The sequence below is a fragment of the Echinops telfairi genome, unplaced genomic scaffold (assembly GCF_000313985.2).
Source record: "Echinops telfairi isolate 266 unplaced genomic scaffold, ASM31398v2 ScPeMD7_7458;HRSCAF=8496, whole genome shotgun sequence".
In the NCBI taxonomy this organism is placed as follows: domain Eukaryota; kingdom Metazoa; phylum Chordata; class Mammalia; order Afrosoricida; family Tenrecidae; genus Echinops; species Echinops telfairi.
The window spans coordinates 28,356,073-28,367,901 of record NW_022111358.1 but is presented as its reverse complement, the minus strand read 5'-3'; the positions used below and the strand labels follow the sequence as shown (position 1 = coordinate 28,367,901).

At 47.5% G+C, this 11,829-nt stretch overlaps 1 protein-coding gene across 1 annotated transcript; it reads left to right on the top strand.

Annotated features, from left to right (window-relative positions):
- The first annotated feature begins 382 nt into the window (after window positions 1-382).
- Window positions 383-10,336, top strand: KRT28 (keratin 28). The gene is made up of 8 exons (XM_004707142.1): window positions 383-832; window positions 1,471-1,553; window positions 2,258-2,414; window positions 4,970-5,131; window positions 5,208-5,333; window positions 8,542-8,759; window positions 9,737-9,792; window positions 10,194-10,336. The coding sequence occupies exons 1-8, from the start codon at window positions 383-385 to the stop codon at window positions 10,334-10,336; spliced, it is 1,395 nt and encodes a 464-aa protein (XP_004707199.1).
- Window positions 10,337-11,829: the final 1,493 nt, after the last annotated feature.

The window sequence follows — 11,829 nt, the reverse complement described above, 5'->3', positions numbered from 1 at the left end:
AAAACTATATAATACACTGCACCAGATAATGATGGCATATTTCAAGGGTCTAGATGAAAGTAAAGAATTACTCACTCAAAATTAGAAGTTAAAATAATGAACTTAATATAGAACTTACCCTATTATATTTAAGATAAAAAATATCCTCAAGCAATACCCAGGGAAGTCAGACATTAATTATATTTTTTTAAAACCCACCCAATTATACATAATTTCATGCTAATCTGAATGATGCCATTTTTCTTTGGACATGCATAGCCCAGATAGAAACACCCCAATAATTGTCTATAAAAAGCCCCAAGAAAGCGTCCGGGCCCAGCCTTCCATCCTCCTTAGACGTTACAGCCACCCAGAGGCAGCAGGCGCACCTTTCCCTCAGACCATGTCGCTCCGGTTCTCTAGCGGATCCAGGCACATCTGCTTACGGTCCAGCACCGGCTCCGTCCGCCCACCCAGCGGAGGTGCAAGCTTTGCGGGCAGCAACGCATGTGGCAGTTCTGCTGCCGGAAGTGGCTTTTCCTGCGTCCTGGGAGGGGGCTTGGGCAGTCCTGCTGGCGGGAACCATGCTGGTGGTGCCCTTGGGAATGCTGTGTGTGTTGGCTTTGCTGGAAACGAAGGAGGGCTCCTCTCTGGGAATGAAAAGGTGACCATGCAGAATCTTAATGACCGCCTGGCGTCCTACCTGGATAGTGTGCGAGCTCTGGAGGAGGCCAACACGGAGCTGGAGAGAAAAATCAAGAGCTGGTATGAAATGTACGGGCCTGGATCCTGCCGGGGACTTGAGCACGATTACAGCAGGTATCACCTCACCATCGAGGATCTGAAGAATAAGGTGAGAGCCCCCAAATGTGGAGCTAGTCCAAATGTTTGTGAGAACTGAGTGGCCTAGCAGAAGGCATAGGTCTGCAGCTCAAAGGGTCTCACGGCCGCTCTTTGTGGTTTCTATTGAGTTACACAAGTGTTGACGATTCCTTTGGATAAATAACTCCACCTTCTAGTTTAGAGCAAGCATCTTGCTGGATATGTTTCAATGGATCTGAAATGTGACTGGCTCGGCTGTTAACAGCAACAAATCTAGAGGTTCGAGTCCATGCACAGGCTCCTCAGAAGAAAAGTTTGGTAATCTTTTTTCTAAGAAAAAAAATTAAAGCCCTCCCCAAAATGGTATGGGGCACAGATCTACTCTGACCCACGTAGGACATCGATGAGTCAGAATCAGCTTACAAGCGGTAGAGTCGTCCCATTTTCAAAGGCCCATTTGGCAGTACCTTCAGAGATAAGAGAGTAGTCCATACTAATGTGATAACGTGAGAAGAAATAAAACCTTATCTGTGACTTTTTTTAAATTACATTTTAAACATTTGGATTGTTAAGGAAGGCAGAAAATGCACGATGCAGAAGGTCAGGCCCTGAAATAATCGTGCGGAACTGCACGTGTCTGTTGTCTCCTCCCCTTGGCTCTTCCCCTAGCTCATCTCGTCCACGACTGCGAACGCCAACGTCATTCTGCAGATTGATAATGCCAGGCTGGCTGCAGACGACTTCCGGCTCAAGTAGGTGATCGCAAGCGATGCAAAGGATGGTGCTCTAGGGAACGTATCCTAAAGTTGCACTTGGAACGCAAGTAGCATAAACTATAACTTGCAAGATAAAAGGAACCTGGGATCTGCGTTATGATCCAGTGTACTACAAATGGCGAGCTGTTGATTGCATTCTTGGGCCACTGCCTTTCTACGTCTGCCTGAAAGAGGGCCCGGTGCAAAGTAGATGTACAGGAACGATCTGTTGACTGAGTGCATGTGTTAACTGAAGCGAAACCCTAAACCTCTGTGCTATTCTTTTGTTGGAATGTGCTGCTAGAGCAGTGGTTCTCAACCTTCCTAAGACCACGACCCTTTCATACAGCTCCTCGTGTTATGGTGACCCCCAACCATAACATTATTTTCATGGCTACTTCATCACTGTAATTTTGCTACTGTGATGAATCTAGTGACTTATGTGAAAGGGTTGTTCGACCCCAAAAGGGGTGGCGACTCACAGATTGAGAACCGCTGTGCTAGAGTGGGTGGGAGTGAATGGCAGCTGATTCGCCTGCACAGGACCGGGCAGGGAGTGGACGAACTTTCTTTGTGTGTGTTTACTGCAGTTAGATCCTAATTTGATTTCTAATTTTCTGCCTAAAGCAATTAAGGTTTGATTTTTTTCGAGCCCTTGAGGTCGTCAAGCGGGTACTAAACTCCTGCTAATGTCGTGCAAGGTATGAAAATGAGCTCGCCCTTCACCAAAGCATAGATGCCGACATCAATGGGCTCCGGCGAGTCCTGGATGAGCTGACGCTCTGCAGGACCGACCAGGAGCTGCAGTATGAATCCCTGAGCGAGGAGATGACGTATCTCAAGAAGAACCATGAAGAGGTAGGAGAGGCTTTCCTTAGTGAAAGCACAGTTCGGTCCCTCTGAAAAGTTTGACAGATGACAATAATAACTTATGTTCATTGGGATCACTCAAGCAATGCCAGGGTACGTAAAGAATTTCATCACCCCCCACTCGGACCCCTCTAGCCCCACCCTCCCTAAGTAATAAGTCTTGATGATTTGATCTGTGTCCATACATTTTTTGACTGCTGTAATAATCCACCCATTTGAAAACAGGGCATGCCTTCAAGCTACATTATTGCATTGGTAGGACTGTCTTGGGGCCAGCCTTTTCACAAAAGACCTCTCTGTCTAGGAAAGATGGCAGCGTTCCTTCTACATAACATGAACCTCTGGGCTATTTTATGATTAAACCGTGCAGTAGAACTCCCTGATGTTAACATTTAACTATGCACAATCTTAACCGGAACATTGCACACCCAGGTGGTATAATGGATGACACGGTGGGCTAACCACAAGGTCAGTGGTTGGAACGCACCATCCGTGTGCCTCTGTTTCCTCGGGAGAAAGATGAACCTGTCTGCTCCCATAATAATTTACAACCTCAGAAATCCAGAGGTCCAGTTCCCCTCTGTACTACAGAGCCCCTGTGAGTCTAAGTTGACTCAATGGCAGTGAGTTTTACGTTGAGTTTAATATCAGACAGCTCCAAAAAAATACCCACCAAAAAAAGTTATCACCAAAGAAACACACAAAATCCCTTAAAACAATGGAATATGTATATTATTATTATTATTATTACACATACACACACTATGACAGGCAATATCCATCACTGGTTGGAGATGACGAAACACCAAGTCTACTTGCCTCAAATGAGAACATGATGGGAGAAGAGAAGAGAAGGGATATTAAAAAGAAAGGAAGAAAGTTCCTGAGAAACAGGAGAAGGAAGAAGTCACAAGGCAGCGCTCTGAAAGGGTTGGTGGCGAGAGCGTGAGCCTAAGACCCAGGAGTTGTGGGGAGAGTGGTGTCAACACACAAGATTGACATCGGGGAAGGCGGAGGAGAGATTGCTTACCTGCAGCCACAGCAGGTAAAGAAGCTGAGGCCCAGGTTCACAGCCGGCTGCACCGACCCCTTTAAGGACATCCCAGTAGAAGAAGCTGGCTATCTTTGAATGCACGGAGGACAGGGGGAAAGAGCTACACACATCTCAACATGCCCTGAGCGCTTTCCCTTTGCCACGCTTGCCCATGACCAACATCCTTAATGATAACGTCAAGCAGCTGATTTCCAAGCTTCTAGAGCAACAAGAATTTCTTTCTTCAAATGAAGTATTACACAAAACCCTGAACCAGGAGCATACATTAATCAGTGGTTTCCTCAGGCAAAGTACTGGCTTTTGATGGACATTGGCAAGCCATTTTAAAAGTGGCTAAGAAGTCATTTTAAGAAATGGTTTGAGCGAGCAGAGATACCATGGTAAGAACCCACTGAAAGCAATTCAGATGAAAAGGTTACCGACTTGAAGGACTTAAGGCCAGGCCTTTGGTCTGCGTGCCGGCCTAGAAACCCATTCTCTGGTTGGGTCAGAGAGCTCACTGACTGACCTGGGACATGTCCTACCGCAGAGGCCACAGAGAAGGAACTCCGTGGCTGAGGCGTCCCCGGCCAAATCCTGGCCCTTCCCAACACCACACACCTTAGGGAGTTCCTCTGCCTCAGCCTGCTCCTATTCCCTAACCTGTAAAATGTGTCTCATCAGATAGGCTTCACACCTGTCCATACTCCTGGCCATCGATTTGATTCCGGACTCATACAACCCCTGTAGGACAGAGTAGAGCTGCTGCACCAGGTTTTTAAGGCTGTAAGTATTCACAGCAGCGGCCTGCCACTTCCTGCAGATCGCCTGGTGGCTTCAAACCACTGACCTTTCAGCTAGCAGCCCAAATCTCCCCCCGCCCCCCACTGCACCTTCAGGATTCCAACTCACACCCAAGACCCCACAGCCATGAAAGAGACTCCAGCTCACACAGCCGATAGGGTTTCTGAGGCTTTCTAAGTCTTTATGGGCGATGATTCTCTCTCCCACAGAGCGGCTGGGGCAATGGGGGGGAACACAGCACTGACCCCACACGGGGCCAACAGGGCTCCTTCCTCACAGAGATGCGGCAAGACTGAAGCGGGTTAGCGCTTGGCAGCTGTTACCTTCTCAAATCAAAGCGTCCCGAGCGTAGGGGATTTTCCCTTCTTTGTCCACCACTCCCTTCCGTCAAGAGCTCTCTGGACGACGGTCAAACATCGTGTGTTTAATGACCATCTGGCTCTTGGCATCTCAGCCTGGTTTAGAATAGGGTAATGCTCTGTCCTTGCTGTTGGGTTTGCTTGTGTAATTAGCAAAGGGGCAGCTAATTAAATAGATGACGGGCATGACAGCAGACAGAATAAGTCGATTAAAACTGTCTGTTCCATAAATTGTACACTGGCATCGAAGCCATCAACCTTAAGACAGAATGTTTTCGAAAAACTCGTCTCCGGCTGCAGGAGGACACAAAATGCCCCTAAAAGTCACACTCGCGTCCCCCTCCCAGGAAATGAAGGTTCTGCAGTGCGCCGCGGGGGGCAACGTGAACGTGGAGATGAACGCGGCCCCTGGCGTGGACCTCACGCTTCTGCTCAACAACATGCGCGCCGAGTACGAAGACCTCGCTGAGCAGAACCGCAGGGACGCCGAGGACTGGTTCAACGAAAAGGTGAGGCCCGTCCAGGTAGCCCCGCCCTTACAGTGGGACAGACCCCCACCTAACCCCTGTATGCCTGGCCTTGCAGAGTGCCACTCTGCACCAGCAGATCTCGGATGATGCTGGGGCGGCCACCTCTGCCAGGACCGAGCTGACGGAAATGAAGCGCAGCCTGCAGACCCTGGAGATCGAGCTGCAGTCCCTCCTAGCAACGGTAGGTGAGGGGGGGGTGGGGGTGGCCTGGTGTGGATTTTGTGATACTGAAATATCTAAGAGGCAACACTGCCCTTCTCCATTACATGTACCTGCAAATACCTAGCTGAGTGCAGAAGAGAGAAGGAGAGATGGGGACATTCAAAAAGAGAGACGGACAGACAGACAGCATTTCCTTCTTCCCTGAGATCAGTGCAAGTCCTGGGTTCAAGTCCACTCGGAGGTGCTTTGGAAGACAGGCCTGGCGATCTCTGTCAGAAAAAGGAACCATCAAAAAAATACTGTCACCTACAAGTCTGTCTGCCACACGTGGGGTCCCCAGGAGTCAGAATCGAGCCAATGGCAGCTGGCTGACTAGAGGTCACAGAGGAGGTCCTTCTCAGTCAGCAGTCGCTCGCCAGGTGTCCATTTGATGAAAATAACCAATGCATCACTTAGTGCCTTCCTTCAAGCAATTCCTCCCTGCCCCACAGAGCAAGCAGCAGCCGGCTTGCTCTACCTAAAAATTAGGTGGCAGGTGGAACATCCTGTGGCCGAACCGGGCAGAGCCAAACCCCCAACGTCTCCTCCTATGGGGAAAGGCATATTGAAAGGCATATCGTGGGGTCCATCAGTCAGCCGAAAGGAAGGTACACATTGGATCCCCAAAGAGTTGTGTCAGCCCTTTCATCCCCAGTGCCTGGGGAGATGCCCAGTCCTCACACACCCCACGGAACCTAGAGTCGTCACAGAGACAACCCCAAATCACTTGTCTTTCTGGGGTGTGAGCTAGCATCACCCAAAATGGCTGACTTGGAAATCGATGGCAACCACGTGGTCCAAGGGTTCTCTGTCTCCACAAGAGGTTTCAGATTCCGTGAAAACACAACGAAAGAGAAGAGCGGCTCTGATACGAATTCGGTGAGACTTGAAAGAAGAGATGAGTCAAATCAACGGCAAGATTATCTGACGCAGCCACCCAGAAAACACTCCACTGTGCTCTTGTTTACCGTATACTAGTCGGAGACTTGTTGCCCCCATCAAAGGACTCCAACCTAATCTCCCCTTTATCGCGACGGCCAGATGGGTCCCCAGACCCTCCTTGCCTCTTTGGGCCTCAGGAGCCCTTCTCTTCCCCCGTCCCTGCCTTCCTGCAACCAGAACCCTAAGGATCCTGTTCCTGCTGCTACACCCTGCGTGAGAATCCTACCCCTCATGGCTATTTTGAAGGAAACGAGTTGCCGAGGTCCTCGGGCAGAACTGTAAGTGTTTGCACACAGAAAGGGTGTTGTAGAGGAGTTAGAGTGCGTGCAGCAGCTCAGGTGCATGAGGTGATCCATCCAAGCCCATTTAACACCTCACACCGCTGCGGCATCGAACGCGGGGCCTATAGAGGCTGACTTCCACAGCGGAGATGCTTATGGTGACAGGTGGAGTGCTCAAGTCCACTCTTCTACTGTTTGTCAACCCGACATGACCTCAATATAGAAACCTCTCACATGCTTCCTGTAATAGCCAAGCTCCCAAGGCCACCCTGTCCTGCTTCCTTATCTACCATAGCAGAGGGCTGGGGACGCGGATGCGGTTCCCTGTGACTTACAAGAGTCTTTGGGGAAAAGACGCCGTAGGGTTTCCAACAGCTGGTCCGTCAGAAGTTGACCACCGGGCCTTGCTTCTGAGGCACCTCTAGGGGACCTCAAGCCTCCATCCTTTGATTAGCAGCCAGGTGTGTCAACCACTTGGACCACCCAAGAGCTCGACCAGAGTCCCTAAAGAGGAATGTCATGTGAGGACACGTCATCTGAGAAATTGCAGTTCTGAACGGCCGAGCAAACACCACGTGCAGTGCTGCCCTGAGTCCCTCGCCATGTGTGGCCTCGCCCTTCCTGTTATCACCCTGCTGGCCCTCTCCTCTTACGCCCTGGAAAGCCAGCAGCACCCGCGTCACGCCCAGGGTGGTTCTCAGCCCATGAGACCGATGTCCTCCCTTCATGACGACTATTATATAACGTCCCCTTTGCAATCTTAGCATGAAACCAAGAGATAATATAAATTAGCAGTACAGAAACAACCTGAAAAACAAATAGGATAAGTTGTAAGTGCATTAAAAAGGGAAAAATGACAACCGCAGGGAAGTGTTTTAAAAAGAAATGTGCATACTACGCAAAGGCCTGGGCCCAGACTGCTCTAGAACATACCGCGAAGCAGCCAGAAGCTTGTACTTTCTTAGAATAATTTTTTTATTTTCAACACTGTAGACTCAGGAGTCACTCCATAAGAGAACAAAAATGAAAGAGTGGAAGTCTGGGTGGGCCCAAAGATAATTCCCAAGGTCAAGGGCATTAATAACTACCCAGACAGATTGGCATACGATAAGGGAGAGAGGAAAATTACCTTGATTTGAGAAAGGATAGCATGTTGAGACAAATGACAGGCTGTGGATATCAAAATGAGGCTGGATCATACTTAATTAGAATAGAGTCCAAATCATGGCCTGTGCTGTCTTATGAGATGGAGGAGCAACAGAGTGTCCAGAAAGAATACCTCGTATCCCAGGTGAAGACAGTCATCCAACCTCACGTGCTCACTTAGGAGGCCTGTGGGGAATAGCAGAGAGTTGAGGCAGAAAGGCCTTGGACAAGTGGTTGGGTAGAACCTCTGGTTAGCAGAGAAGAAAGACTGAACAAGAGCACGCAACCCCAAAGAAGCAAGAAGTGATCATTAGTCAGGCTGGAAACAACATGGCCCAAATCCACCATCATCAAGTTGATTCCGACTCACAGCAAACCCTCTATAGGGTATCTGAGACTATAAATCTTTAGGGGCACAGACAGCCTCATTTTCTCCCAATGAGCAGCTAGTTGAGTTTGAACCACTAGCCTTACAGTTACCAACTCAATGCCTAACCTATAGCACAGCCAGGGCTCCTTCATAATACGGCATGCTACCTACAAATCGTGATTATCTAGTGGAACCAAGTCCCTCAGAAAAGGGTCACTTATCCACCTGTCCAGTGTAGGTCATGTCATCCAGCATGCTTGTGCAGGTCATGTCATCCAGCATGCTTGTGCATGTCATGTCATCCAGCATGCTTGGTCCTCACCTAGTAAATGCCTGTGTCATGTCCCTCCCCTCATTACACTTGATTGTGACAAGACCCTCAGACACTCGGAGCTCAGAATCACAGATCTGCATTTCATCCTTTGATGTGGTATCTTGTGTGTCCACAGAAACACTCCCTGGAGTGCTCCCTGACCGAGATCGAAGGCAACTACTGCACTCAGCTCGCCCAGATCCAGGCTCAGATCGGGGCCCTGGAAGAGCAGCTGCACCAGGTCAGGACCGAGACCGAGGGCCAGAAGCTGGAGTACGAGCAGCTCCTGGACCTCAAGGTCCACCTGGAGAAGGAGATCGAGACCTACTGCCTCCTGATCGATGGAGAAGGAAAGTAAGTAAGACCATGTGAGAGGTGAGCTCTTACCTGTCTCACATCACAGCCACGTGCTCCCGTTCACTCGCCATACTTCCAAGCCATTTGCTCTCCCCCTGCAGAAAAGCAGGACTCGCTTGCTTCTACTAGCATCTCTCCCATTTGTCATACGTCACAGTATCTTCCTCATCTGCCTTGGGCCACCACAATAGTCAGTTCGGAAGATCCCCCGCCCCCCTCCAATTTGTCTTCCATGTTAATTGTTGTGAATTTCAACATTCTCCCCCTTCCCAGATTTTATTGCCTCTTCAGTTCTTTCCTAATATCACTTCCCCTGTCTCTGGGGGACACAGTTAAGCAGTCAGTTATTAACTAAAGGCTGGCAGTTCGAAATCACCCAGAGGCACTTCCAAAGAAAAGCCTGGGAATCTACTTCTGAAACAGCCATTGGACACCCTCCAAACGGCAGCTCTGCTCTGAAACCCGGAGTCACTGTGGGTCAGCAGTGACTCAAGCACAGCCATGTCTATGTTGTCCGTCCGGGAGGTGGGGCATGCAACCCTCCAGGATCCACGCATACATACAGATATGTTTATTTTATAGACTATAGCTTTCAACTGGGCTTACAAAAAGTGAATGGTAATAAGCTGTTGGGGGGGATTGTTTTGTTTTGTTTTTGAATATTCTCTATGTAGATTACATTTGGGAGAGAGATGAAGCTTTTTACTCCCGTCAAGAAACCTGTCCTGTAGTGTAACTATGTGCTGGAATTGACTGGATGGCAGTTGAGTTTGGTTGGGGGTTTTATGTCAATTGCATTTCGTTTCGTTCCACCCCTGTAGATAACACTTCAAATATTTTTCTCCATGGCAGAGAAAAAACTTAAGCTCTCTTTGGGCACTTAAAGCTTGCTTGAGTTCCTGTTTATTAATTCATTGAATGTTTTTAAGTGATAGTAAAAGGAAGTGTAAGAAATAACCTTTTCCTTTTTACAGTTCATGTGCCAAATCCAAGGGCTTTGGATCAGGAAACTCTGGGAATATATCGAAAGGTAATAAGATCTACTCCTCCTATAGCAAGAAAGTGCTTTTATAATGATGGAAATCACACATTGTATCAATAGTCTATATCTAAGTAATTTTAACTAAAGTGCTCTACCTTTAGACTAGTATTTTAAATGACTAAAATAGTCCAAAACTATTATTATGAATCTATATTTAATCTTTCACCAAATATAGATACATATAGATGTACCATATAGGCTTGAGTATAAGCCTAGTTTTGCAGCACATTTTTAATGTAGTTTTTGTGGTAAAATTAGGTGCCTCGGCTGATATTCGGGTCTGCTTATACGCGAGTATATACAGTAGTTAGATTACAACCAGCAATGGGATTCTTTGTCCTATAATCTTTTCGGTTGAATATGTCTACTCAGATATGTTTTATTTCTAGATTTACCCAAAACCACACTGGTAAAGACGGTGGTTGAAGAGATAGACCAACGTGGCAAAGTCCTTTCATCAAGAGTTCACTCGATTGAAGAAAAGACATCCAAAATGACCAATGGGAAGACAGAACAAAGAATTCCTTTCTAGTGTCCTTTCAGAGAAACACTAACGTTGAGGGGAAGGATCCTGCGTAACTGCATCCTTACAAATATCAAGCGAGGATAATACTTTCTGTTCTTAAAGATAAGTTACTTAACACAAAGCATCTATTTTCCTAAGTTGGCTTTCCAAGATGTCAGGTGTTTGTCTTCAAATAAATAAAGTTGGTGTTCACTCTACTTCCAGTCTATGAGTAAATAACACTTCGTCATGTTTTCATGGATCCAACTTAAAAGGTCGTGGTGGTGCAGTGGTTAAGCATAATGGTTAAGTGCTCAGCTGCTAACCAAAAGGTTGGGAGTTCAAACTCACCAGCTCTGCATGAGAGAAGGGCCTGGGGGTCTGCTGCTGTCAAGATTACAGCCTTGTGGCTAATAGGTGTGTGAAGAAATGCTTGGGATCATTAGCCATCAGAGAGATGCAAATCAAAACAACAGTGAGATATCATCTCACCCCAGGATTAATAGCAAAGGTTTAAAAGAAAACAACAAATGCCCCTGAGGGTGTGGCGAGACGAGACACTTCAGCCATTGCTGGTGAGGCTACAAGATGGTGCAGTCGGTGTGGGAAGTGGTACAGTGTATCTTTGAAAAGTTGTAAATACATGAGTGAATACAGAATACATGTACAGTAGTGCACACAGGGACAAAGTGATGAAAACGTCTGAGCCCCAGCCAAACACCTTGAGGAATGAGGCACTGGACCTGGGGACTTGAGACTATAGCCACGGGTGATATCTGTGATGTCAAGGTCATTGGCATAGCCTAGTCCACAAAGTCTGGGTTCTAATCCTACTTTGATGAACAGAGACTGAGGTCTTACAAATTTGCCGGCATCCATTTAGGGCACAACTACTGGTCTCTCCCCATGAAGAACAAAGAAGAGTGAAGAGACTCTAAGAGGTGAGAAAGCAATTAGTCCAAAGGAAGAACAGACCACACAAACCCCCGTCACTGTGAGCCTAACAACAGAACAACTAGCTGGTGCCCAATTACTACTCTGAACGGGGTCGTAATAGGAGGTCTTGGATAGGCTGAGGACGAAATGTAGAACGAAATCATAAAAATAAAAACAAACATGTTTCATAGAGCCTGGTTGAACCCCTTAGACTATGACCCTTAGATACCTGGACCTGAAACCACCCCTGTGATTCAACTTTCAGCCAAACACTAGAGAGGCCTATAAGGTGGACACGAACCCCAGGGAGGCAATGCACTCATTATAGCCATCAACTACACGGGATCAAAAGGACAGCATCCATGCAGTGATAAAGCGCAGAAGGCAGGAAGGGACAGGGGGAAATGATGAATGGAAAGAGAAAACTCAGGGGTAAGTGAGAGGGTGCTGTTATATTCTGTGGATTTCAATCAGTGTCACAAAATAAAAGGTTTACATATCGTTGAATGGAAAACTAATTGGCTCTGTGAACTTCCACCCAATATCTCAATCTCTCTCTCTCTCTCTCTCTCTCTCTCTCTCTC

Excerpts from the sequence above, each read along its gene's own strand:
- KRT28 (XM_004707142.1), top strand. The coding sequence starts at position 383 with ATGTCGCTCCGGTTCTCTAGCGGATCCAGGCACATCTGCTTACGGTCC. Across the intron at positions 833-1,470 it reads TCGAGGATCTGAAGAATAAG|CTCATCTCGTCCACGACTGC; the intron begins GTGAGAGCCCCC and ends CTCTTCCCCTAG. Across the intron at positions 2,415-4,969 it reads TCAAGAAGAACCATGAAGAG|GAAATGAAGGTTCTGCAGTG; the intron begins GTAGGAGAGGCT and ends TCCCCCTCCCAG.